The sequence below is a fragment of the Heterocephalus glaber genome, unplaced genomic scaffold (genome assembly GCF_053883595.1).
Source record: "Heterocephalus glaber isolate CG9 unplaced genomic scaffold, H.glaber_assembly_v1.0 deba00000470, whole genome shotgun sequence".
Classification (NCBI taxonomy): Eukaryota; Metazoa; Chordata; class Mammalia; order Rodentia; family Bathyergidae; genus Heterocephalus; species Heterocephalus glaber.
In genome coordinates this window covers 5,993,676-6,017,600 of record NW_028258145.1, presented here as the reverse complement: position 1 = coordinate 6,017,600, position 23,925 = coordinate 5,993,676, and the positions used below count along the sequence as shown (strand labels likewise).

Sequence of the window (23,925 nt, the reverse complement as noted above, 5' to 3'; positions counted from 1 at the left end):
GGAATTTGTTTGTCTTGCCTTTGATTGATAAATCTTTAGACCTTTTGGCCCCTCCTGGAGTGAACATTCTCCATGGCCTTGTCATGCTAGTTCCACATTTTCTCATATCCATGTGACAGTCATCGGTGGCCCCTCTAACAGGCTTATGAGGATCCTTTGATTTGCACCCTTAACCAGCTGTGTGCACTAGTCACCATTTTCGTTTATCTGACGAGCACTGGTGAAAGGACTGCCTTAGGTGCATTAGATCTAAACTGGGCTCTGGGAGACAAAGGCAGATAAGCCACAGCCCCTGTGCCCAAGGACTCCTGGGGATTTCGTTTCCAGGACTGGTGAGGACAGGGCATACTAGAGACACAGCATGCCAAGAGTCACACATAGGAGGGGCTGTCACAGGAGGCCCTCTCGATGCTGGTGTGCCTGGGAAGATGGAGTAGTGCATTAGGGGATGCAAGGTGACCCAGCCCTCGGGTATGACAGACTGTGTGTCTGAGGCCAGACCAGTTCCTGTCATCTCCCTGAGGAGGTAGGAGAGTAGGAAAGTAGCCCTGCCAGGAAATAGCTTTAAAAGGTTGCTTGTATCAAAAGGAGGATGTTGGTTTTTACAAAGAGAAAACATAGGTGCTGGAAAACTGCTTATTGAGAAGGGATGTGCTTCTTTCCAAATTTGTGGTCAAAAGTAAATGGTGTCTGCTATGAATTATTAGCAAAATGATAGGTAACATTTGTGTCACTTAGAAAAAAGCATTTCTTCTGTTGGGATTCCCCAGGGAGAGCCTGAGGGTGGGCAGACACTGCCCGCTGCAGAGTCTGGCCCTGGAAGTGTTTCTGCTGAAATGCTGAGTGCAGCATTCCCTGGTGAAGACAGAAGTATTGGCAGCAACCTGCCATCATCTTCATCATCCTCGTCACCATCCACCAGTGAATCTGGGCTTCAGTGCACTGTCACGTGTGCCAAGGACTCGGGAAAACACAGCATTGCTAGGTAAGAGACTGACATGGGTTTCTAAGCATGTTGTCTTTTTTTCTTTCTTTTTTTTTTTTTGGTACAGGGGCTTGAACTCAGGACCTTGCGCTTGCAAGGCAGGTGGAGGCACCACTGAGCTAAATCCCCAGCCCATAAGCATGTTGTCTTTAAGAAACTTGTACATGCAAAAGCCATCATGGAAAAATTAAAACCATAATCTCATACCTAGAAATAGCATTTCAAACTTTATAAGTAACTTTCCAGATCTTCTTTCCTGTTTAAGGATGGGAGCATATGACTTACAAGCTGTTACATAGCCTGCTTTTTTTTTTCTTACAGTATAAAACCACATATCAATGAATAGATGATGTATTGTACTCCCTAGAATTACAGTCATACTTCAGTGGGCCGGGGATCTAGCTCAGTGGTTCTGGTGCCTGCCTTGCAAGCACAAGGCCCCAAGTTCCCGAGTTCGATTCCCAGTACCCCAAAAAAAAAAAGGGGTGAGTTTCTCCAGTAATACTTCAGTTCAGGAACTCAGTTCTTTCCACAGTTCTGGTGTCAAACCCAACTGGACGAGAACCAAATCAGATTTCCCCATAAGGTCAACAGTGAACCTAACCATTAAATTTGATTCAGTTCTCATCTAGTTGGGTTTGACACCAGAATTATGGAAAAATTCAAGTTCGTGAATCAAGGTGCCTACTGTATATTTTAGATTTTGATTTTTTGTTGTTTTGGTTTGGTTTTTTGAGACAGGCTCTTGCTGCCTAGTCCAAGGCCAGCTTCAGACTATGGTGATCCTCTTGCCTCAGCCTCCCAAATGCTGAGTTTACAGCTGTGTGGTGCCACACCCAGCAACTTTATGTAATTTCTTTTAACTATTAATAGATACTTATTGTCAGTAATGCTTTGCAACCGTGTTGTACAATTTTACCATTTGTTTAATTGTTTTATCTTTTTCTCTTTTTTTTGGTACTGGGGATCGAACTCGAACTCGGGACCTTGCGCTTTTGAGGAAGGTGCCAGAACCACTGAGCTAAATCCCTGGCCCCTAATTGTTTTATCTTTTTGGTAGGTAGATTACAATGAATCATTTTTTGGTTACTGATCAGGTCACTTTTTTCATTTTTTTTTTTTTCCACTTACAGATTGTTTTATCCTCAGCTTCTGGGTTGTTTTTTTTTTGTTTTTTGGGGGGTTTTTTGCTTTTTTTTCTATGGAGATACTAGTTTTTTCGTATTAATTCTTAAGGCTCTTTATGGACAGTGGACCCTCAAGTTATGACCGGCATGACACAACTTAGGTTATGGTCAGAATATTTGAAAATATTAAGTCTTCAGCATATTTTGTCCATCTACCCCTTTTTTTCCTTGATGCTGGGGATTGACTCAAGGGCTTTGTACATGCTAGGCACCATGCTCTACCATCACCCCTACTTCTGTATCCTTTGACTTCTGTTACATTTTGCTAGATAGAAATGTGTAATTTTTATCTTGTCCACCTTTTTATTCTTTTATGATTCTGCATTTGCTAGCATAGTACATAGAACCTTATTCAAGTTTGTAAAAATAGTGAGAGACTTGTATTTTGCTAGTATTTATGATTTTTGTATTTCACATTTAAATCTTAATGCAGATAATTTTAGGTGCTAGATTTAACTAATCTTTTCCAAATGCTTGACCAGTTGTACTTACATAAAGTTTAGTAAGTAATAATTATTTGCAATTTTTTTTTCTCCAGCACTGGGGATCAAGCCCGGGGCTTCACACACTGTGGGCAAATATTCTACCACTCAGTTACATCCACACACCCCCACCCCCGGCCCAAGGCAAATTCGTTTTATCTTTATTCTTTTTTTAAAAAAAACAATTCTGGGCTATTCTGCATTCTTTTAAGCTTAGGTCTAAAACCATTTTTCCAAGTAAAAAAAAATTCCATCAGAAATTTTATTAGAATAAAAATAACTTACAGATTGTTGCCACCGGAAAGAATTGATGCTTTTGAGCTTTGCATTCTGGAATAGGTAGCATATTTTTCCAAGTAGTCAAGTTCAGAGTGAATTGTGTGCAGCAGACACAGATGAAACAGTGCCAGAGAGGGGAGGAAGCATTGTGAAACCTGGAGTCATGAAGTCGTAGGGTGGATCTCTTCACCCACTCTCCGGCTGAGCCTGGACCTCCCCACCAGGCAGTGTCTATATATAGATAGCTCTCATTTTTAGGAGTCCTGTTCCACTGAGCCCAAATGCACATCAGTGTGAGTTTGTCCGTTGCCTTCAGACTCCAGAAAAAAAACCTTAAATTTACTGTGCAGGTGAGCACCCTGGAGGCATTTAAAGGCGGAATCAACCTGAGCCATCCCCTTCAAAAGCGGCCTCTGCACTTCCCTGCCATCTCGTTCCCTTGTCACCGGTATTGCCTTGCAGGTTGCCCTGGTCCCTCTCAGATGCCCTCCTAGAACTAAGATAATGCAGTTTGAAGTAGTGGACAAAAATAAAGAAGGTGGGTAAGGCAGCTAGGTTTACAAATCAGCAGAATGCAGACCTTTTTCCTGAGCGTCTTACAACACATGACCAAAAATATGCTGAATATTGCTGCTTCATAACATGTAACTGAAAGGCAGATCATAGTGCATCCTTCTCCACCTTATTCACTGCATCTAGCACCGTGTGACTTCTGCCTCTTCCCCAAAATCAAAGTGACTATGAAAGGTAAACATTTTGAATCCATTCAGGACATTGATGCAAAAGTTTAGTATCCAACAGGGTAACTAAAGACATTCAGGAAAGAGGACTTACAGAACTGCTTCAGAAAGTGGCAAGAAACATGGGATCAGTGTGTTTGAAATGAGGGAATGTTCTTTGAGGGGGATTAATGGCACTGTATCTTAGACTGTAATAAATATTAAACATTCTCTGTATTTTTCAATCACACATCAAATTAATTCTAAGTGTAACAGTCTTCACAGTTAAAGTGATAATAGATGAAGAATTTTAATTTTTGTTAGAAAAAATAACCAGTTTTAGTTAGTGTACCTCAGTTCATGAACTTCAATCATTCCACAAGTCTGAAAAAGATGGCCACATTCATGTTCGTGCAGGAAAGATGGCGGTAATTGTGTTTGTCACTCAGTGCAGAGTTTGAAAACAAAAACAAAATCTTGCCAAACACTTCTGTTTACAAACCAAATTGCTTGCAAATGAAAGCCTTTATGAACCGAGGTACCACTGTACAAGACATTGCTTAACCGTTTGTCATCTCTTACCCATTTGTTGTTCATCCTTTAGGTTAGAGGTGAAGCGTCTGCACACTGCTAAGTTTTATAATCAGATCACACATCTCTTTTCTCACTTTGTACATGAGGGAGTTCAGGGCCTATGAGGCAATTAGTTTTTTTAGAATGTGGAATTACAGTCCTTCATTGCTTTAAAACTAGTTAATAGGTGTATCTATTGCAAAAATAAATGTATGTTGAGGAAAGTATAATTTAAAAATTATAAAGAATTTTATTCTTACTACAGACTTAGCTTATATGTCTATAAAGCTTACTTTGTCAGTTTGTTGTGCCCATTTTGATTCCAGCTGCATAGTACAGTGGACCCTCAAGTTACGACCGGCATGACACAACAACTTGGGTTATGGTCAGAATTTTAGTTTTAACCTATGAATAAAGTCTTGAGTTACAACCCAGATACCAGCCACTTGTGCTTCCAGATAGTCTCAGATACAGATTTAACCCTTAAAGAGTTCTGGAAGAAACATTACAATGTCCTTTCCTAGGCTTAACTGAGAAATCCTGGGCCAGTGTCTTTCCAACACTGCCTGTATGCAGGAGAGACTTTGAAGGCTGTGTAGAGGAGCCTGTACCTGCAGTTGACCAACTTGAGTTACAGTTGCCCTTGGGAACAAACTGAGTTCATAACTCAAGGGTCCACTATAAAATACTTGATCAGTAGTTTTGCTGAAATGGGCTGTACAATGTTTCAATATGAGGAAGTACTGAAATAGAAAATTTGTCTGAGTTTGAGCACTTGTTTTAGCAGACAGCCTCAAAGTTAGTTTCCTTAACAGGTGTTACATTTAAAATCTACCTTTTGTGGTCAGTGCAAATAAGAACATACATTTGTGTTTCTGTGCCAAGTAGATTGTTTCCTCTTTGTCTTTGAAGAGACAAACTAGGGAAGTAAGCTTTAATAATCCCAGTACTTGTTGAACAAGGGAACTTGTTTGTGATCATTACAGAAGTGTGATTTTGTAATCAGCAGCTGTGGAAACAGCTTTCCATAATTGTTACCAGATTCTGTGCTGAAACTTTATAAAGTTGGTGAGATGCCGGGAATATGGGGGATGTAAGTGAAAGGTATAATAAATCCTAGATTTGGTTTAGTTGTTGATGGCAATAATCACTTTCCATCTAACAGTTGTCATGAAAGCCATTTGTTTGCTACAAAGTGGAGCAATTATTTTTTAACTTTGAAAACTATAGGTGACAGTGTGAAGGAGGCAGCATGTCTGTGACACCAAGTCTGCGACACCAAAGCTTGCTGTGGTTTCCTGCCCACCCACCTGGCTTCTTCACTCTGCCGTTCTGCTTGGCATGCCCTGTTTCCCAGCAGAAAACACACGGCCACAGAACTGTGAGCACGGGGTCCCACTGGCAGGTAATAGCTTCTCAAGTGCTGGCTCCTTTGGGTCTTGAGCATGTAGCCCTTCCCCTGCAAGGTTGCTCTGTGCCTACTGAGGAATGATGATAGTAAAAGGCCGAATTGCAGTGTCCCCATGAACAGTTTGCTCTCTGTGGGGGTACACAGTGACAAAATCTCTTGAAGCGAAACACCAGTCTGACCTCAGTAGTGCCAAGGTGGAAGCTTCGTGCCAGGCCAGGTAGTAAATGCCTGACCAAAAACTTAGAATTGTCAAATGAATAGAACTTCAAGTGTGCCGTGAGTCCACGTGGATGAAATACAAGTGTAAACTCCCATAGCTTAAGCTGCCAGCAGTGTCTTTTAAGCACATTAAAGTTTATTTGCTCAATGAGGGATGAAATTAAATCAGGATGTATATATTGCTAACTAGAACTTGAGATAATTATGTTTAGTCGAAAGCAGTTTCTGCAGGCTCGGTATAAACCCTGCTGTACAATTTCTAAAGGTTCAGTGTGTTGGCTTGAAGCATAGTTTTGTGGTGTAACATATGTTGTGTTCTGACACAACTAATTAGAAAAGCCACCCACACCTTTATGAGCTAATACTTTAAGGCCTTAAAAACACTTCTCAGGATTTCATTTTCAGAGTATTAGTCTTTGTATTACTTGTTATAAAAGTGAAATGTCTACTATGTCATAATCAGTCATGCAGAGATATTCCCTTTGTACAACAAAGTATAAAAAAAGCTATGAGAAACCTGCCAAGCTGATGAATTGTGGGCCTCTATGGTAGGTAGGCTAGTGAAAAACTAGGGAATAGCAGTATTTCCTGTCAGCTGATTACTTTTGATCATCTTAAGAGAATTTTCTGATATGAACAGTAATGATTACATAACAACAAAAGATATAAAACAAAATTAGAGTTTTAGTAAGCAGAGGTTGCTAGAATTCTGATTTGTAGTAAGTTCTTCCTGGGCCGGGGATTTAGCTCAGTGGTTTCACCACCTGCTGCGCAAGCTCAAGGACCCGAGTTTGATCCCCGGTACCAAAAAAAAAAAATTTCTTCCTGTTCATTTATTTTCTAAATATCCCATGTTTTTAAAGGAGTATCATTCTCCATGGAACACAAGTCACTTAAAATACATAAATGGTGTGTTATTCAAAATTAACGGTAAATGAGTATATGCTAAGCAAATCGAGTGATACCATTGTTGTAAAGCTGTTCACATGAATAAAATACTATTGATGAGAATTGTTGGAGTGGTTGTATTTTAGGATCCCAGACTATTTTCTTTAGAAATAACTTCTCTTTCTATGCTGTTACTTAATTGCTGTCCTGTTTCAACAGGTCATTTGAAGATGTTGGAAGTTGGAACTAAAGAAAAAAATCCCAAGAATTCAAGGTGTTTTGTTTAAATTGCGTTAAACTCGTTTAATTACACTTAAAATGATTTGAATCTCAAGATTATAGTTTTACTTCAGGTAGATGGTCTTTTTTGAGATGTCTTATTTTGCTGCTCCTGGTTTCCAACTCCTAAATTCAAGTGATCCTTCTCACTCAGCCTCTTGAGTAGCTGGACTGCAGATACAGGCATCATGTCCAGCTTATTTTACTTTTAAATATGTCTAAACAAGAGACTTTGTGCTGGACTCATCTACTCAGGAGGCTGAGGCAGGACACAAGTTCACGTCCAGCCTGGACAACTTTGTGAGATCCTGTCTAAAAATTAAGACTGGAAACATAGCTCAGTGGTAGTGTTTGCCTAGCATGTGAGCCCCTGGGTTTAGTCCCTGACACTGCACTAAAAATAAAAAAAAGCCTGCTTGGTGGTGGTATAACTTTTATTTTTTTATAAAATCTCCTCCATTACTCTTTGTAAGCAATCTCTTTCAGGCAAATGCCACATTTCCTCATTATGTTTTGAATTCCTGTTTGAGAATTTGCCCAAAATTTATGACCCCCAAGTATCACATGCAACCCTTTTGCAGATGCGTGCAGAGAAGTGAAAAATTTGAGTTGCACACTTAGTTTTAGGTTTCTGGCAGTAATGGGGATGAAAACACCTTCCTGAGTTTGAGCAAGGGGACAGTGCACTGAACTTAAACATCCTCTCCCTGGTTGTAGTGCCATGCTTTGTATTTTGTACTTTGTTGGCTGCCTCACTGCTTAAGTGGCCCCTGAGCAAGTGCAGACACCTGCACTCAAGCTCAAGTTAATGTGCTGTTGGCCTGCAGTTCTGCATTGTATTTTGCTCAAGAATCCATCAGGCATGGAACCTAAGATGGGACTGTTTCCAGCAATGGCCATCACTGAAATTACCATTGTAGAAGTGCTCTAGAATGAACTCTTTTTTACCAATGCTAATCTGCACAAAAGGTGCATGCTTTTCAGTGTTAAGAGATCAGCCTTGTTGCTATTCTTTGAGTCATTTGAAGACATTCCTATTGCACAGGCTTAGATCGTTACTGTATTTTCCTCTGAGCAAACATACAAACAAACCCTTACTTTCCTAAGAATAACCAAGATGTAGATCTTATCAGTCTCAAGTACTGTGCTTTCTCAGGGTTTCCTCCATAGGTTATTTCCCTGTAAATATGCTTTGGAAGTACCTCTGCAAAAAAAATTTTTTGTGATTTCTTCAAGTAAAAACAGACTTGGTAATAAAGAACTTTAATGGAAGGCACTGTTATCCAAAGTCATGGGATGACAGCCAGGCACCACCCCTGCTCCCATCTCCAACCCCCCACAGGCAACGGCTCCTGGGGGTGACACCACTTCCCAAAACATTACTCATTTTTCCTTAAAAATAAGACCAAAAAATGGCTAATAACAGGACCATCTCAAGTGGGGAATAAAAGAAAATAATCCTAGAAAAGATTCCTGAAAAAGCTCCCATATTTAGAAGAGGCCCAGGACAAAAAGCAGGACAATTACAAGTGCAGCCTTGGTTCAGGCGCCTTCAAGAGATGGTAAGAGCTACACTCAACTGTTGTCACTGCCACAAGCAAAGTATTAAATTCTTAAAATGTCTTTAACACTGGAACCCTAGGAAAACTGGACAGAACCCTGTATCTTGCCTTTTAACCAAAAACAGGCAGTTTGTTCTTTAGTTCTACCACAAAAAAAGGAATAAGAATGAATCACCTCCTTTCTTTCGATATCTTTTTTGGGGATAAGGGGTCCATTTATGGATAGTTATCAAGACACTTTTTCCCAGGTCCTTACCAAAAGTTCATCTATAGGGAAAAAAAAGTCATCCAGGAAAAGCAAAATTTTGCTTTAAGTACATAAATGTTTATGTATTAGAGCAAGCAATCCACTCTTGAATTTTAAAAAATAGTTTTAAAAATGAATCACAATACCGTTGAACAATGAATAGGGTGCTTCTAGTGAGGTATTATTTTGACATTTTGGTCTCTGAAGGTGTCTCCCCAGTATCCAGTGTCTTCAACAACCGGAACAGGCCTGCAGCTTCTCGTATCCTACTGAATTCAATACAGAAAGCCTGTACTTCAATAAACAAGTCCTGCACATTAATAATTTTGTTACGGATCAAGGACTGGAGAAAGACACACACAAGACGCACCAAGCGATTCTGAAAAAGAAAACATGAGTTTTAGTTTACTCATTTTTCTAGTAGGTATTTATGAAACTCACAGAAACTTTTATTACCTGCATATACTTATCCTTAATTTGTTCACAAGTAGAGATGCAATTTGATATATAAAGGTGAATAAATTCAGGAGGTAGATCGACAGCTGTAGTTAGTCTGTTGCATAAAAGAAAAATGGGGCTGTTAGTTATTTGCTGCCATAGCATACAAAGCTGCCTATGATCATCTGGTGAAAATTTCTGGTATGTGGTCCCAATTTTCTAGTTTTACATATTCTTGGGAAATAAACCCCAAACCCACAGCTACTTATTCATTAGTGACACTTCTGTTTTTAAGTCTATACTTACCACTACACGCTGCAGTTTCTTATTAACATGTTCGTGACAGCCGTAATTCAAATGTCTCACTGCTGGGGAGAATGAACCACTAGTGGTACATGCATGACTGTTCCATCCACCAGCTTTTTAAGTTTATTAGTAAAAAGACCAGTACAAACCAGTGAATGGGACACCCACATATGTACCACTGGTGGTTCAAGCCAGAGGAAACATATTAAGCAATAATTCGACCATATGTCTCTGAGTATAAAATTAAAAAGGGCTGAGGATGTATCTCAGTGGTAGTCCTTGTCTAGCATGTAGAAGACCCTGGGTTCAATCCCCAGGACCACACCAAAAATATCCAACTTACAAGGTGTTCAAAAACTGCTCTAACTATACTTGTCTGGCTGGCACTTAAGGCTCCCACATGTTCCCCTTCAAGGCCATGTCATTTGTAATTTACTGAAAATACAAATGTAAAGAAAATGCAAGATATGCAGCAAATGTCCAGAACCTGTGAGGAAGGAAATGCACCCTTTCCTGATGGCCAGTGACAGCAGAGAAAGGAGCCAATCAGGGTCTGAGAAGTGAGACCTGTCCTTTTCCATGCTACAGCTCTTAGTCTCCCAGATAAAATAAGTAGTATAATATCTAAGAGTGCAGGTGATTTTAATTACATGGGGACATAAATTTCAGCAATTAAATTTAATTCTTATTAATACAAAGTATGTTGGAATCCTAGCCTCATAGTTCTTCCTAATGGATGCTAAATTCACATGCCCTGAACATGAGGCTCACATTATCTCCTTAACGGGTCATCTGAGACTTGAGCAGGGAAAAAAAAAAACTGCTATAGCTTTTCCCTTCTGGCCATTAATCATGATCTCTGTGTCTACACGTAGGTGAAAGGGTAGGGACACTTACCGATTTACGACTTCCATTGAGTGTAAGGACATGTCCATGTTGACCAGGACAGAGAAGTACTCGGTGATCTGGCTGGATTGCATTAATTTCAGCAGCATCTCTATAGCAACCAGAGGGTTGTTTTCCACTAGGTCTGGAAGTTTGGCTGGAGTGAGGCCAATGTGATAAACAAGTTTGGGGTCTTTCTCCAACTCACCAAGGAGCTAAAGAAAACCAGATTTTGAAAGAAAAAAGGTTGAGTCAAACTGGCAATTTTCTTGAAGGCAAAATAAGTATTTTACATAAAAACATTTTCAATGAACCGATTTCTTAAATTTCTTCAAACCCATGATTTAGATACGAACTGTGACAATACTGAAGTTAAAAACATAAAAGGCAATTTACAAATCCACTGATGATTCCTGAATAGGAAACTAGACTGGATATTGTCTGGTTAGATACGGTATTGTCTGATGGCAACAATGTATCATTCCCTAGTCCTTTGTAGAATTGTTTTTCCTATCATCTGTTAAAAGCAATCTGGTCTGGGGATTTAGCTCACTGGTGCCAGGCCTGCCTGGCGAGCACAAGGTCCTGAGTTCGGGGTGGAGGGGAATAATCTAATTACCAACAAGTTCTCCCCCAAACCACAAAGAATTAGGAGACAACAGCAGCAACCAGCCCCACTCTGCCCAAGCAGAGAACAGAAATACCCAGCAGGGGCCAGGCCAGAACCTCCTGCAAGTCACCCCTGTGACACCCATACACACCCACACTTTGCAATTCCAGATGTCCTCAGAAACACTTTTTTGGCCAAGTGAGTATCTTCTTTCAAACTTTCTATGCTCTTTTCCCTATCTGCAGTGGACTGTTTCAGCGTGGTCTAATAAAGCAGATTATAAGGATAGCTATCAATTACTTGACTTTCAAAATATTTTTGAGAATAAACTGGAGCTGTATCTCTACTAGTTCTAACTTGAAAATGTGCAGACTGAAAGCAGTTCACCAAAAAGAAACTTCTCGAAAGAATGCCCTGCCTCTCCCAAGGGAAGCCACTCAATCCCTCCATGAGACTGGGGCTGTTTTCACGTCTGGACACCCGCCCCCCCCCCCCCCAGCTGTGTGCTGGGCTCATTTTCCAAGTCACCCACTCATGCAAGGACAATAAAGTGCTTGGTGGTACACAGCAGGGATGAGCCCCCCAAAGTAAGACACCCCCCCATTCCACCTCTCCCAGAGACAAACTGTTCACAACAGTTGAAATATTTTAGGATCCATGGTTGTTTTTTTGGTACCAGGGATTGAACTCGGGTCCTTGCGCTTGTGCAGCAGGCAGCAAAACCACTGAGCTAAATCCTCAGCCAGTTGAAATTTTAAATCAGACCTCTTGCTCCAGCAGAGCCAAAATATCAAAAGGGGTAGGGGTACAACTGAGCTTGGGGTCCAGACACCTTTGAGACTCCTACTGCTGGCTCGTGCCTGCAGTATTTTCATCTACTGCTCCATTTATAAATAACTGATGGATTTTTTAAAAAAATGTCTGTAATACGCATGTACCTGTGTTTGCTGGGGAGACGATAGGGGACTTTTGAAGGCTTTGGCCATGATTCGCTTGATCTCCACCCCGGTGCTATTCTTAACACACATGGACTTATCCCACTGAATCGCATGGTCGGGCTCTGTGGGATTGAGCCAAGCCAGTTCATCTTCACAAATATGCAGCGGAGGTGGTGGACGGATAAATTCGGGCCGAAAATGGCCTGTAATAAAAGTGGTGTGTGACTGCTTCTGTGAGCTAACATCTGTACACATCTCACACGCATTTCACTTCATGAAGTATAAAACTCACACACTTAAAAATGATAAGTAGGAATGCTACAGAAAGGATTTTGTGCAGAATACAAACAGGAATACAAGAAAACTGTTAAGAGCACCATGGCAGAGGCTAAGCCTATTCCTTTTTGGCGAGAAGAAAATGTAGCCATGATCTGACAGCTTTTAATTTAAACATGACCACTGCTCAGTGAGTAAGTCTTTGATAGGAAGATGAGATCCTATTTGTCTTTACTCATTCTGTTCTTAGTTGCCACTGTTTTGCTCAGAGACCACTAACATTTGTACTCGTTTTATCTTTGCACCTTGTAACACTAAAGTGACATTTTGATGAAATGACTGAAGAAGGTACATATACTGGTTGACTTTTTTGACATTTTCAAATGAATACAGAATAATTCATGAATGCTGAAGTGCTACAATACCATATTTTAATGAAACAAAGTACAATAGAGTGAAGGGACTCGTTAAGCTATTTTATAAAATAAAGCTGATGTGGGGCCAAGGAATCAGCTCAGTGGAGCTGTGCCTGCCTTGCAAGTGCAAGCTCCTGAATTTGATCCCTGGTACCAGAGGGAAAAAAACAAAAAACAACAAAAAAACCCAAAGTTGATGTGTGACACTTCCACTAAGACGAACTGCAGCTGGAACCTCTACTGAATCAACGTCACGCCTAATTGTGGATTCCAGAGGGCAGTGGTGGCTTATTCCTGCCAAAGTAGACATTATTATTTAGTGCCATCACCTGCTTTCTGGCTGAAAATCGTCAAAACACCTCCATCGTCGCCTTACCATGCACCGCCCTTTCATGACCAGCATCAGACTCTCAGACCACTTAAAAGAGAAAGCAAGTCTTCAACCCAAGATTGGAACCAGCACACCTTGTGGGAGCCTGGGATGCCTGCAGTGTGGCCAGACGCATTCTGAGCGATGTGCTTTGCATGTGCCTTCCTGGTGACCCAGGCAATTCAGAGTTGTGCCTGAGCAATTACTGTACTAAAATACAAACTGCCAGAGACCTGCAGGCACATGTGACTGACTACAACTTTAAATGCTCCACCTACTTATGCCAAAGCTCTAGTGCAAACCAAGTGATATGAAGTCACAGTGAAGTTTCAAATTCCCAGTGACCTATGGTCCAGACAGCATGTTCTTATCACTAAGCAGCAGCACACCTTCACCATCACTCCAAGTGGATGGCTGCAGAACCAAAAGAGACAGCTACATTATCTTAAGTTCAGTACGTGTTTCTTTGAATTAAGATAATTAAGAGCTCTAAAATCTGTAAAACTTTCAAGTGGAAAAGACAGTGGTAAGATTATTAAAGAGGTATAAAACTACTTCCTTGTTAGGGAATTAGCTTCAAAAATAGATTCAGTAGGGAAAAGGAAAGGAAAAATTATGAGGAAAAAAAATGGAAACAAAATCTATGTAAATAGGGAAGGGTGGAGGGGGTAAAAGGCACACAGGTAATGGGGAAAAAAATAAGAACCAAGATACATCATGCACAGGTGATAAATGTAAATGTATACATAAAATGTACCAATAAAAGAATTTTTTAAAAAACAGATTCAGTAAAATCAGTTTATACCTGTTTATGATAAATGTAATAAATTTGTGTATAATTTTTTTAAAAGAAAATGAGTTTGCACTGAGCAGTTCTATTGTACACACTATCTTAGGAAGTTTCACATTAAATTCAAGTTTACTAATGAAAATACAAGATTTCTAAAAAACCCGAAAGGTTCTAGGGGATACTAATAAATGAAGAGTGTAAAATGGATTTATATATACACCTACTTTCAATAGGTGGTTTGGGTCCACTGACCAAAGATTCTGTGATCCGAGAAGCCACTGAGCTGTCAAATCCAGAATTAGAAGAATCCGGGTCTGGGTCACTGAGAATACTAGGGAAGCTGGCTTTACTCTGCGTTGGCAGTTCTGACTGGCGCTCTGAGAGAAGTTAAAATAGGAGACATTTAAAAATTGAGACACCATGAGGGGAGTGAAAACACAAGCTACTAACTGGGTTATGTGACTGTAACACACAAAAACAAAGGGCCAGATTCTCTCTGTGCATACAAAATACACTTTCTCATTCCTAAAAACGAATATCCCATTGGGAAAAAATAGACTAAAGCTTTAACAGGCATTTACAAAAAAAAAGTTCAAATGACCAATGAACAGCTAGAAAAGATGTCAGAAACTAGGGAAAGTTCAGTTAAAACAGAAGAGACTATTACACACTCACCTGACTGATTGGCAAAAAATAACAAATCTGGCAATAAAATGGTGAAGGCTATAAGGGAACTCATACTGCTGCTAGGAATGAAAAATGCAACTTTGGAAAACAATTTGTCACTACCTAGTAAAGTTTTACAAGTGCGTATCTTTCTACCTAGAAACACTATCACATGTACCATAGAAGAATATACAGAAATGTTCAAGCAATGTTATGTCCATGTAGACTTGGTATTCCACTGTATGCAATGAAAAGTAATCACTGGGGTGACATGCTGCCAACAGAGTCATCTCTCAATTGATACCCAAAGAAATAAAAGAATATAGTATGATTCCATATATATAAAGTGCAATGGTGTGCATAATGACACTTCAGGGATGCATAACTCAGAAAGATTATCACAAAGGTTAGGGATAGGGAAGAGAAACACAGGGAGTCACTGTTTTGGGGTTTTTTTGAGACTGGGTCTTGCTGCATTGCCCAAGGCTGGTCTTGAACTCCTGAGCTCAAGGCCTCCGACCTCAGCCTCCCAAGTAGAGATGTGTGCAGCCATACCTAGCACATTCCATTTCTTAGCCTGGATGGCAACTGCTCCAGGCTGACTTTATTGTAATTCCTTAAAATGTAAATGCATGTTTTAAGAAGTACTATTTCAGATCTTCTCATTTTAAAAATACAGAGGGCTAAATTCCTGTTTCAAGACCATCACCCTAAAGGAAAAATGGCCAAAGGCATATATGGAAAGATGGATGTTGGGCCGGGGTTGTAGCTCAGTAGTGCCATGCCTGCCTGGCAAGCACAAGGTCCTGAGTTCAATCCCCAGTACCAAAAAAAAGATGGATGCCTTAGGCATGGACATGATGATCAACCTTGTTGATTTAGAAAGAATAATGGCAACTAATATTACATCAATGCCATTTTTCATCTCAGATTATGGAAGTCCAAAAATTAGATAACATACTATGGACCAAGATGTTGGAAAAAATTTAAAATTGGCAAATTGTATGGTAAAACTAATATGTTTGCCAGAAATTTTATTTTATTTTTTTGGTACCGGGGATCAAACTCATGACCTTGCGTTTTCGAGGCAAACATGGTGCCGCTGAGCTAAATCCCCAGCTGCCAGAAATTTTATTTATGTATTTTCCAGTACCGGTGATTGAACCCAGGGCTTTCACAATGGCTACATCCTCAGTCCTTTTTTTATTCTTATTTTGAGACAGGGTCTCACGAAGTTGCTACATTGCCCAGGCTGAACTCAAACTTGTGATCATCCTGCCTCAGCCTCCCAGGGCACTGGAATTAGAGTCGTGTACTACCATGCCCAGCTTGTCAGGAATTTATATGCCATAACAGCATAAAAAAATGAAGAGACTTCCATTTAGGATCCAGTACTGAAAAGCCTTTTTTAATGAAAGATCTGAACCTCAGCAAGATGAAGGTTACAAAGTAGCACATGGTGAGCACAGATAAAGCCCAAAGCTGACTGCTCCTTACCAGCCAAGGCTAACTGGAGCCCACTGATGTCCACGGACTGGCCCATGTTTCCCACGTCCATCAGTGCAATCTGTCGAGGAGTCTTTTTGAAGAGCTCCCTTGGGGGTGCCAGCATCAGCTGGGAAAGAAAAAACTTTTCTGGTGGAGTTATAGGAGGTAAAAATCCTGTAAACAGAAACGCATAACAATTTCTCCAAAGCTTGATTTTAAAAATTAATTTCATTGGTAAAACTGCTACTTGCTGTGTCAACCTATGTATTTTAAAACCTAAAACTGCTTCCGTTAAATACATAATTTATGAACTCTGTAACTCAATGTGTCATTTGAAATCATGCAATCTGTGCCACTATCAATGAAATTCATTGGGTAACTTAAGAACTTTGTTTCCTAAAGTACCACAATTCCACCAAAGACTAAAGCTTATATATGAAGCAAAAAAACTGTCAGAAGTATAGCATTCAGTCCTAAGACAGTGACTGTGTAAAGGAGGAAAGAAGGAAGCAATCCATGGAGACACACAGCACCTCCTTCAGGACACCTTCCCACAGGGCTGAGCGTTCCCTTTTGACCCACATGCAATCATGCCTTCGCCAGCAACATCCCCCACTAACTCAGACTCCATCCAGCAAAGTCCCTCAATCCCAGCCCCGTGCCCCTCCTCTTACTTGGGCTGCAGCTCAGACTTCCTGATTTCCCCAACTCCTAGTCTGTTTTTGTTGTTTCTTGATTCTTTTTTTTTTTTTCTTCTTATACTTTTTTTTGGTACCGCGGGTCAAACTTGGGTCCTTGCACTTTCGGGGCAGGCGGTGGATCCACTGAGCTAAATCCCTGGCCCTTAATTCTCTTTTTTTATTGGCTGTGGTCAAGGTTGTATCATCCCAATTCTGACCCCTGCCAATCCACCATCCAGTCTCCGCTCTCCCTAACCATTTAGTTGTATTTCTAACATACAGATATCATCATAGCACTTGACTTGGTTACACAGAATTAAACTCAAACTTCCACAAAACCACTCATAGCCTAGAGCCCAACTGCCTTCTTAACCTCACTTCAATTCCCCTCCCATTCATGTATTCTGTGCTCCACATGGACAAAATCCCTGGACTCTACAGCCCATTCTTTAACAATACCTGGCAGAGTCACATCTTTCAATGCTACCCCACCCTTGGTCAATATCCAGCAAAAATATCACTATTCTAGGAACCTTGAGCTCCACAGGTTGTACCTCTGCTAGGAGCATCTTGCACCACACATCTAGTAAAAGCTTTTACCATACTGTTATGATTATGTTTGTTTCCCCAACGAGACCGAGAGTGTTCAGGAAGCCATCTTTTGTACTTCCAAATACATCCTCAATCTTAACTTATCAGAATCATCCAATAAACTTTCTACAAATATAGCCACGAGGCTGGAGGTGTAGCTCAGTGGTAAAGTGCTTTTCAGTCCCTGCCACTACAAACAACATGACTATAACACCATACACCCATTAGATGCTCACCCTAAACACACAGTAATAGAACCCCTAGGAGGGGAGCGTCGATACTAGTATTTCCTTTTCACGTGTATTTAAGCACCATTCTTATCTACTTTAATAATGGTAATGATAATAATGGAGAATACTTAATATTACAACTCTACCAGCTAGGAATTACTACTGTCTGCATTTCAAGGTGAAGAAACTGAGGCACACAGAGTTAATAACAAATTCATGGATTCCTTCTCTGGTAATTGCCTTCTCTCCCCTCCAAATTTTACAATGCTTTGTATAGATGTAGGTTTACACTCACCCATCGGAAAACGACTTTATGACAGAATTACTCTGCCTAACCTGCCCTTCAGAACTCATTGGGCTTCTGACCTAAATCCCACACTATCCCCCCAACATAAGCAGCTTCAGGGGCAGGTTTTGACCACAGATCTAGCTGATGCATTCACCTTGTGGGCAGTTACAAATCTCCTGAAGGTGGGATGAATGACCTATACTCCCCAACCATCTCAGTTCAACATAGAGGCCTTCTCAGGCAGGGACAGCATAGAAAAGCACAGACTGCTTCAGATCCAGAGGGGTGGCAACACTTCCTAACTTCTAACGCAGAAACCTTCCTGTGCCACCAAAAACCCTGGTGTTACCGCCAAATCTACTGCCTCACTGGTCTGCCTCTTCTCCTGGCTAAGGATGCAAGATCAAGCTGCTTCCCACCCATCTACCTGCTCCCCCCACTACTGAGGCCTGTCAAGAGTTCTCTGGGTCCTCTTATCCCATCTGTGCGCGCATCTGCTGAAGTTGAGAACACTGAGCCTCGGGCTGGTGTGCAGCTCAGAGGCAGAGCACTTGGCTAGCACTGCCTAGCACGTGGGAGATCCTGGGTTGGATCCCAGCACCAAAAAACAGCAGAACAGCCTCCCATCCAACGAAGGTTTGATGTCCCTAAAGCTGCACTCTGTGCACAATGCCCAGGAGACACGCGTTGGAGGAAACGTGAATTCGAGGCTCCGTCCCCCATCACACTGTAACACGCTAAGAAACGCGGCTGCGAAGCCCTTACATGCTGCTTCTACCCAAAAACTCCTTCGACTTCCTAATATTAACCTCTATTACTCCTCGGACACTTCAAAACGGGAGCGGTTCAAATGTGTTATGTACCAGTACCAACTCCCCACGAAAAATTTAATCAATACGTACTGCAAACATGCATTCATAAAAATAACTTCTTAAAAAACTAGTGCGGATTCAATGAGCCACCGATCATGACCCCACACGCCTATGCGCTTCACTAGAATGAACCATACTTCCTACCCTCAAGACGCCAAGCCCTCCGGTGAGCCGCTGACCTGCACGGAGGACAGGAAGGATTCTGGGTGCTGTGCGTGGATGTGCAACCCTGCTACCCCGTTCCCCGCCTCATCGCGGTAGGGAAGGAGGCGCTGATCGCCCGGCCGACCCCGCCCCACACCCGGGCACCTGAGAGCGGCGGGCGGTCGGGTTCGTGGCCACCGCGCGCGGGCGGCGCGGGGTTGAGCAGGTGCGCGAAGCTGGCGGCGAAGGGGTTGGCGGCCAGCGGCTCGGTGCGGTACATCTCCCACAGCAAGTAGAGCGCAGTGAGCCGCTGCGCCGCGCTGGGCAGCAGATCGGGCTGCTGCAGCAGCATCACGAGCACCGAGCCCAGGCGGAAATGGTCGGCCTTGCTGAAATAGTGGTGGAAGGCGGTGGACAGGCCCTCGAAGGTACTGCCGCCGCCCGCCTCCTCAGAGATGATGCTCAGCAGGCTCGAGAGCTCCTTCGGGCTCAGGCTCATCCTGCCCGCCGAGCCCCCCGGGCCTGCACTCCCCGGCCCGGGGCCGCCCGCTCCGCCCCTGCCGCCGGGACCCCCCGGGCCGCTCCTGGGCGCCGCCGCCGCCTCCCGGGCCCCCCTCTGCTCCGCGGCGCTGAGGAGCCGGCCAGACGCCGCGCTCGCCCCGCCGCCGGGCATCAACCTCGCCCGCCCGCCCTGCTTCCCGGCCCGAGTGGCCCTGGCGCCCGAGCGCCCCGTCCTCGCGGCCGTAAAGCGCGCTGTGACACGACAGCGTCGCAAACAACACACGCCGTGGAAGACAGACGGCTGTGGACGACAGGGACAGCGCCGGGCAAAAGCGAGGTTGGTGGAGCCAAGCCAAGCGCAGGATGAGGAAACGCAAGGTGGGCGGGGGCGGCACGGCCGGAAGTGGGCGGAGCCTGGGAGGCGGGACCGAGCTCTAGTCGCCACGCTTCTCGGGGCGCGCAGGCGCACAGTGGCGGACTTGGGCGGTTTCCTAGGAGGCGCCAGCCTTAGATCAATGCAGGCTCCCGTACTATTTGAAAACTAGGGGCGGGCGTCGGGGGCGCACGCCTGAAATCCCAGAACTCAGAGGCTGAGGCTGGAGGATCGCCGTGAGTTCAAGGCCAGCCTGGCCTACATAGTGAATTAAGGCCAGGCTGAACTACATAGTGAGACCCTGTCTCAAAAAGAAAAATTGAACCAAGATACTCATGTAATGGTACAAGATCCCAATGATGTATTAAATGTATTTTATAGCCAAGATATACCAATAAACATTGGGGCGGGGAATGTGTCTTTGTTGCTTTCCTAATACAGCATCCAAGCCTGCCTATGACAAAATTATTATAAGTGTAATCGCACATTTCTTATTTAACCAAAGTTTTTACCCTTACAGTTCTTTTTGCAGAAATGCAATCATAATGAGCATGACCTTTCGTGCATGCTTATTTTAACGATATTTTGAGAGAATTTTTCAAGAAATACCCATTTACAAAATTAAAGTGCTGTTTTTGACTTAGCCTGCCTTAGGGCGCTTATCCTGGGCCCTGGCCAAAGCATTAGCAACCCGGGGAGCCTCTATAAATACTAGTTCCCAGCCAGGTTCTGACTCCCTAGGGTTCTCATTCAGGTATTAAAAACAAAAATCACTTCCCAGGTGGCAGTCCAGGCTAAGAACCAACTGGGTTGTGGGGCGGAGACAGGAGCATTTCCTAGATTTCCTAGGTTTCCTGGGTCCCCTTTCTAGACCTAGAGAAACCTGATTCCAGGAGCCTTGCAGGCCACCCCATGATGGGACCACTGAAGCAGAACCTCCAAGCAGGCCCAAGTATTATAGACAGCTCAGTTAAAAATATTATAGGCAGTCAAACAGGGCTAAGCCCTTGAAGAAGTCAGTGCAGAAAATAAGAACACATTACAACTGTGGCTAGCTGGGTGTGGTGGTGCCAACCTGTAATCCAAGCAATTGGGAGGCTGAGGCAGGAGGATTACTGTGAGCTCAAGGCCACCCTGGGCTACATATTAAATTCAGAGCCAGCCTATACAACAAAGCAAGACTCTGTCTCAACAAAAACAAAAACACAACTGTGAATAGAGGCATATTTATTGAAGACCAGGCCTCAAAGTAAAGATGAAAAGACTACACCTATATACTTCCCCAAGGGATGAACAATAATGATTGATATTCTAAATAGACATCAGTCACCTTGGGTGAGGGACCAAGACCTCCTGACCCATCCCTTCCAGGAAAGGTCTTTATTCTTTCCATGTACATGTGCTATGTGACTTGCTTCCCCATTGGATCAATATTACCTAAGCAACTATACTTGTAACCTTATTTTTGATCATAATTTTGTCCCACCTTGTACCCACCATGTGATTTCATACCCAACTTGTGATTTTGCTCTATAAAGCCTCCCCTGAAAGTGGAGTCAGCGGCAGCCCACTTTCTGGGTCCCCTCCTAGTCCTCTCAGGCAAGAGCTGTCTATCCCTCAATAAATATTTCCTACTCTTAACCTCAGCTCTTCCTCATTCTTCCATGTTAGAGAACACAGTGTATCAGATATCTGACAGGTTGGGAGTTACATCTGTTTCCCCTATATCATCCCTAGGTCACAGGCCCCCCACAAAGGAACCCAGGCAGCCACCCCTCCTGAGCAAGCACAAGCATTTCCTGAGAACCAAGTTGCCCGTCACGCCATAAAGGCTTCTTTAAAGTTATGGAAACCAGAACTGGGCTAATGATGCTCTGGACCTCCTCGAATCTCAGCTAATCCTTGAAAGCCAGCCTCATGTTTTTGTGGATGGGCCAGGCTGAATGCTTGCATCAGAATGTGCCCCTTCCAGAGACTCAAGCTACCAGCTTTCTGTTCTCCCTTACTGTGTAACTCTGAGTAATAAGTCTGCCCTGTGCCTCATGCTGACATGTTGTGAAATCCTTTTTCAGTGATGGTGGTCAGCAAACCACAAACTCTTAACTCCATTTTTACAACTTCCCCTTTTAGGGCTGGGGATTTAGCTCAGCAGCACAGCGCCTACCTGGCAAGCTCAAGGTCCTGAGTTTGATCCCTGGTACCAAAAAACCTTCCCCTTTCTAGGTCCTCTAATGTGTCACCTAGGATGGTAAGAAAGAGACTCAACTGTTGAAAAGCATTGCCTTCTTCAAGCAAAGATGGTGTCTTTATCTATTTTCCATTGCTAAATCTGAATACCGCACACTGAGTAGTTTATAAAGGATAAAGGTTTGGCTGGGCCTGGTGGTACATACCTGTAATAATCCCAGCACTGGGGAGGCTGAGGCAGGAGGATTGCTTCAATTTTGAGGCAAACCTGGGACACACAGTGAGTTGAAGGCCAGCTTGGACTATACAGCAAGACCTTGTCTCCAAAAACAAAACAAACAAACAAAAAGAATAGAAGTTTATCTGCTCCCTGGTTCTGGAGGTTGGGAAGCCCGAAAGCATCTTCCTGGTTTCTAGTGAGGGCCTTTCTGCTTCATCCTAAGATGGCAGAGGGCAGCACACAGACAGACAGCAGGTGCACTCTTCCTATAAAACCTGTCATCCTAAGAGCCCACCCTATGACCTCTCATCCTGAGACTGTACTTCCAGCTGCCATTAATGTATGGTTTTGGGGATTAAGTTTCTAACACATGACTTTTGGGGAACCTATTCTGGCCATAGCAGAGAGTGTCTATTCCACTGGTCAAGCTTTCCAGCCTTGAGCTTTCCAGCTTCCTCGAGTTTGGCACTTGACCATAGTTGCTTTGAGGTTGGTGGATTTTTCCAGGTGGCTCGAGGTACTGGTACTGCAGATTAGAGCTCTTTGTGGTGTCCTGGGCCGAGGGCGTCTGATGACACAGGCCATACGTGGGTCAGGCAGTAACTCTTTGGCCACAAGTTTTCAACTGATACTATAAGAAGGAATGTTGTTTTCCAGAGATCTTTGTACTATGTGGATAAAAGGCCTTCAGGATCTCACATGAGATTAGCTGATCAATATGATTCAGGCCAAGTAAGTTTCTGATAGGACAACCATCCCAAATGCCTTGTTTGCATGGGGGAGAAGCAATCTAGGAGCAGGAGACACAAAAAAGCCCACCTTGTGGCTGCTGTGAGTCTGTTCCCCAGCGGGCTCTGAGTCTGCAGAGCATACTTCTTGTCCACCTTTAATAAATATAAATCCTTGCCACCTCTTCTGCACATCTTATCCAATTCTTTGTTTGAGGCACTCAGAACCTGGAAAGAATCAGTTCAGGACCCAGAAGCTGGTAACACTAGGAGTTGTTTGTGAGCCTGTTCCAAAGCAAGCCTGCCAGGTAGATTTCAGCTTACTTCTCTCGCTTGGCTGCAGGGAGGATTGTGAAGTTGTTTTGTCGCTAAGATTGCTGGCATCCACACCAAGAGAGTTTGCCCAGACTCTGGATTCCACCCTACCCTACACGTGAAAGATCCTTCCCCCAGCTGTGAGCCAAGGTGACAGGTCCTGGGCTAGTTTGTTTCTCTTCCTATACTGATGTCCCAGCCTCTGGATCTTACATGGTTCTAGTCTCTTGCTTGCTGATTTCCAGTGTTCTTTCCTGCCCACTCACCTCAAAATGCAGCTGCGCAGCTGTACACCTGTTACTTTGGTTCTTTGTGGAAGAGGAAGTGAGGGTTGGGCACCTCTATTCAGCTACCTTGAAATCCTCCCTTGTACTGATATAGGGGGAATAGATGTAATGCAACATGATAGATGTCAGATAAGCCAAGTTTATGTTCCCTGAAGTCAAAGAATGAATTCTAAGAAACAACAGAGGTTAAGAGTAGGAAAATTTACTGGGGAATGGGTATGAGGAATAAGAAAGCTCCTGAGAGACAGGAGGATCCTGAATGGGTTGCCAAGGAGCCCACTTCTCAAAGGAAGTTTTATAGAGCAAAATCATGAGGGATGGGTACAACATGGGTAAAAACTGTAATCAACCAATAAGATTACAAGCATAGTCCCTTAGGTAATATTGACCCAATAGTAACAAGGGTATATGGATGATGTCATTAACCTTGGTCGATGATCTGTAGTCTTAGTCTTAGTGACCTTAGTCTTAGTGGATGGAGGAGGACAGCCCAC

General features: G+C 43.0%; 2 protein-coding genes and 1 non-coding gene across 3 annotated transcripts in view; 2 read left to right on the top strand and 1 right to left on the bottom strand.

Annotated features, from left to right (window-relative positions):
* Rnf149 (ring finger protein 149) overlaps window positions 1–13,852 on the top strand; it is a 32,958-nt gene extending 19,106 nt beyond the window's left edge. Inside the window, 3 exon segments of the mRNA XM_004844452.3 lie at window positions 771–985; window positions 5,456–5,630; window positions 6,963–13,852. Coding sequence (XP_004844509.3) covers window positions 771–985; window positions 5,456–5,459 — 219 coding nt within the window. The 3' untranslated portion in view covers window positions 5,460–5,630; window positions 6,963–13,852.
* Window positions 5,706–5,821, top strand: LOC147829754 (small nucleolar RNA SNORD89). The gene has a single exon (XR_015448582.1). It is a non-coding gene; the product is annotated as a small nucleolar RNA SNORD89 (small nucleolar RNA).
* On the bottom strand, window positions 8,270–19,613 carry Cnot11 (CCR4-NOT transcription complex subunit 11). The gene is made up of 7 exons (XM_004844451.4): window positions 18,986–19,613; window positions 16,024–16,188; window positions 14,085–14,237; window positions 12,009–12,211; window positions 10,473–10,675; window positions 9,288–9,384; window positions 8,270–9,210 (listed from the first exon to the last, which is right to left on the bottom strand). Exons 1-7 carry the CDS (start codon window positions 19,491–19,493, stop codon window positions 9,013–9,015), a joined length of 1,527 nt encoding a protein of 508 aa, XP_004844508.1. The 5' UTR covers window positions 19,494–19,613; the 3' UTR covers window positions 8,270–9,012.
* Between the last annotated feature and the right edge of the window lie 4,312 nt (window positions 19,614–23,925).

Excerpts from the sequence above, each read along its gene's own strand:
- Cnot11 (XM_004844451.4), bottom strand. The coding sequence starts at position 19,493 with ATGCCCGGCGGCGGGGCGAGCGCGGCGTCTGGCCGGCTCCTCAGCGCC. Across the intron at positions 12,212-14,084 it reads ACCCAAACCACCTATTGAAA|GCCATTTTCGGCCCGAATTT; the intron begins GTAGGTGTATAT and ends CTTTTATTACAG. Across the intron at positions 10,676-12,008 it reads CGTCTCCCCAGCAAACACAG|CTCCTTGGTGAGTTGGAGAA; the intron begins GTACATGCGTAT and ends GGTTTTCTTTAG.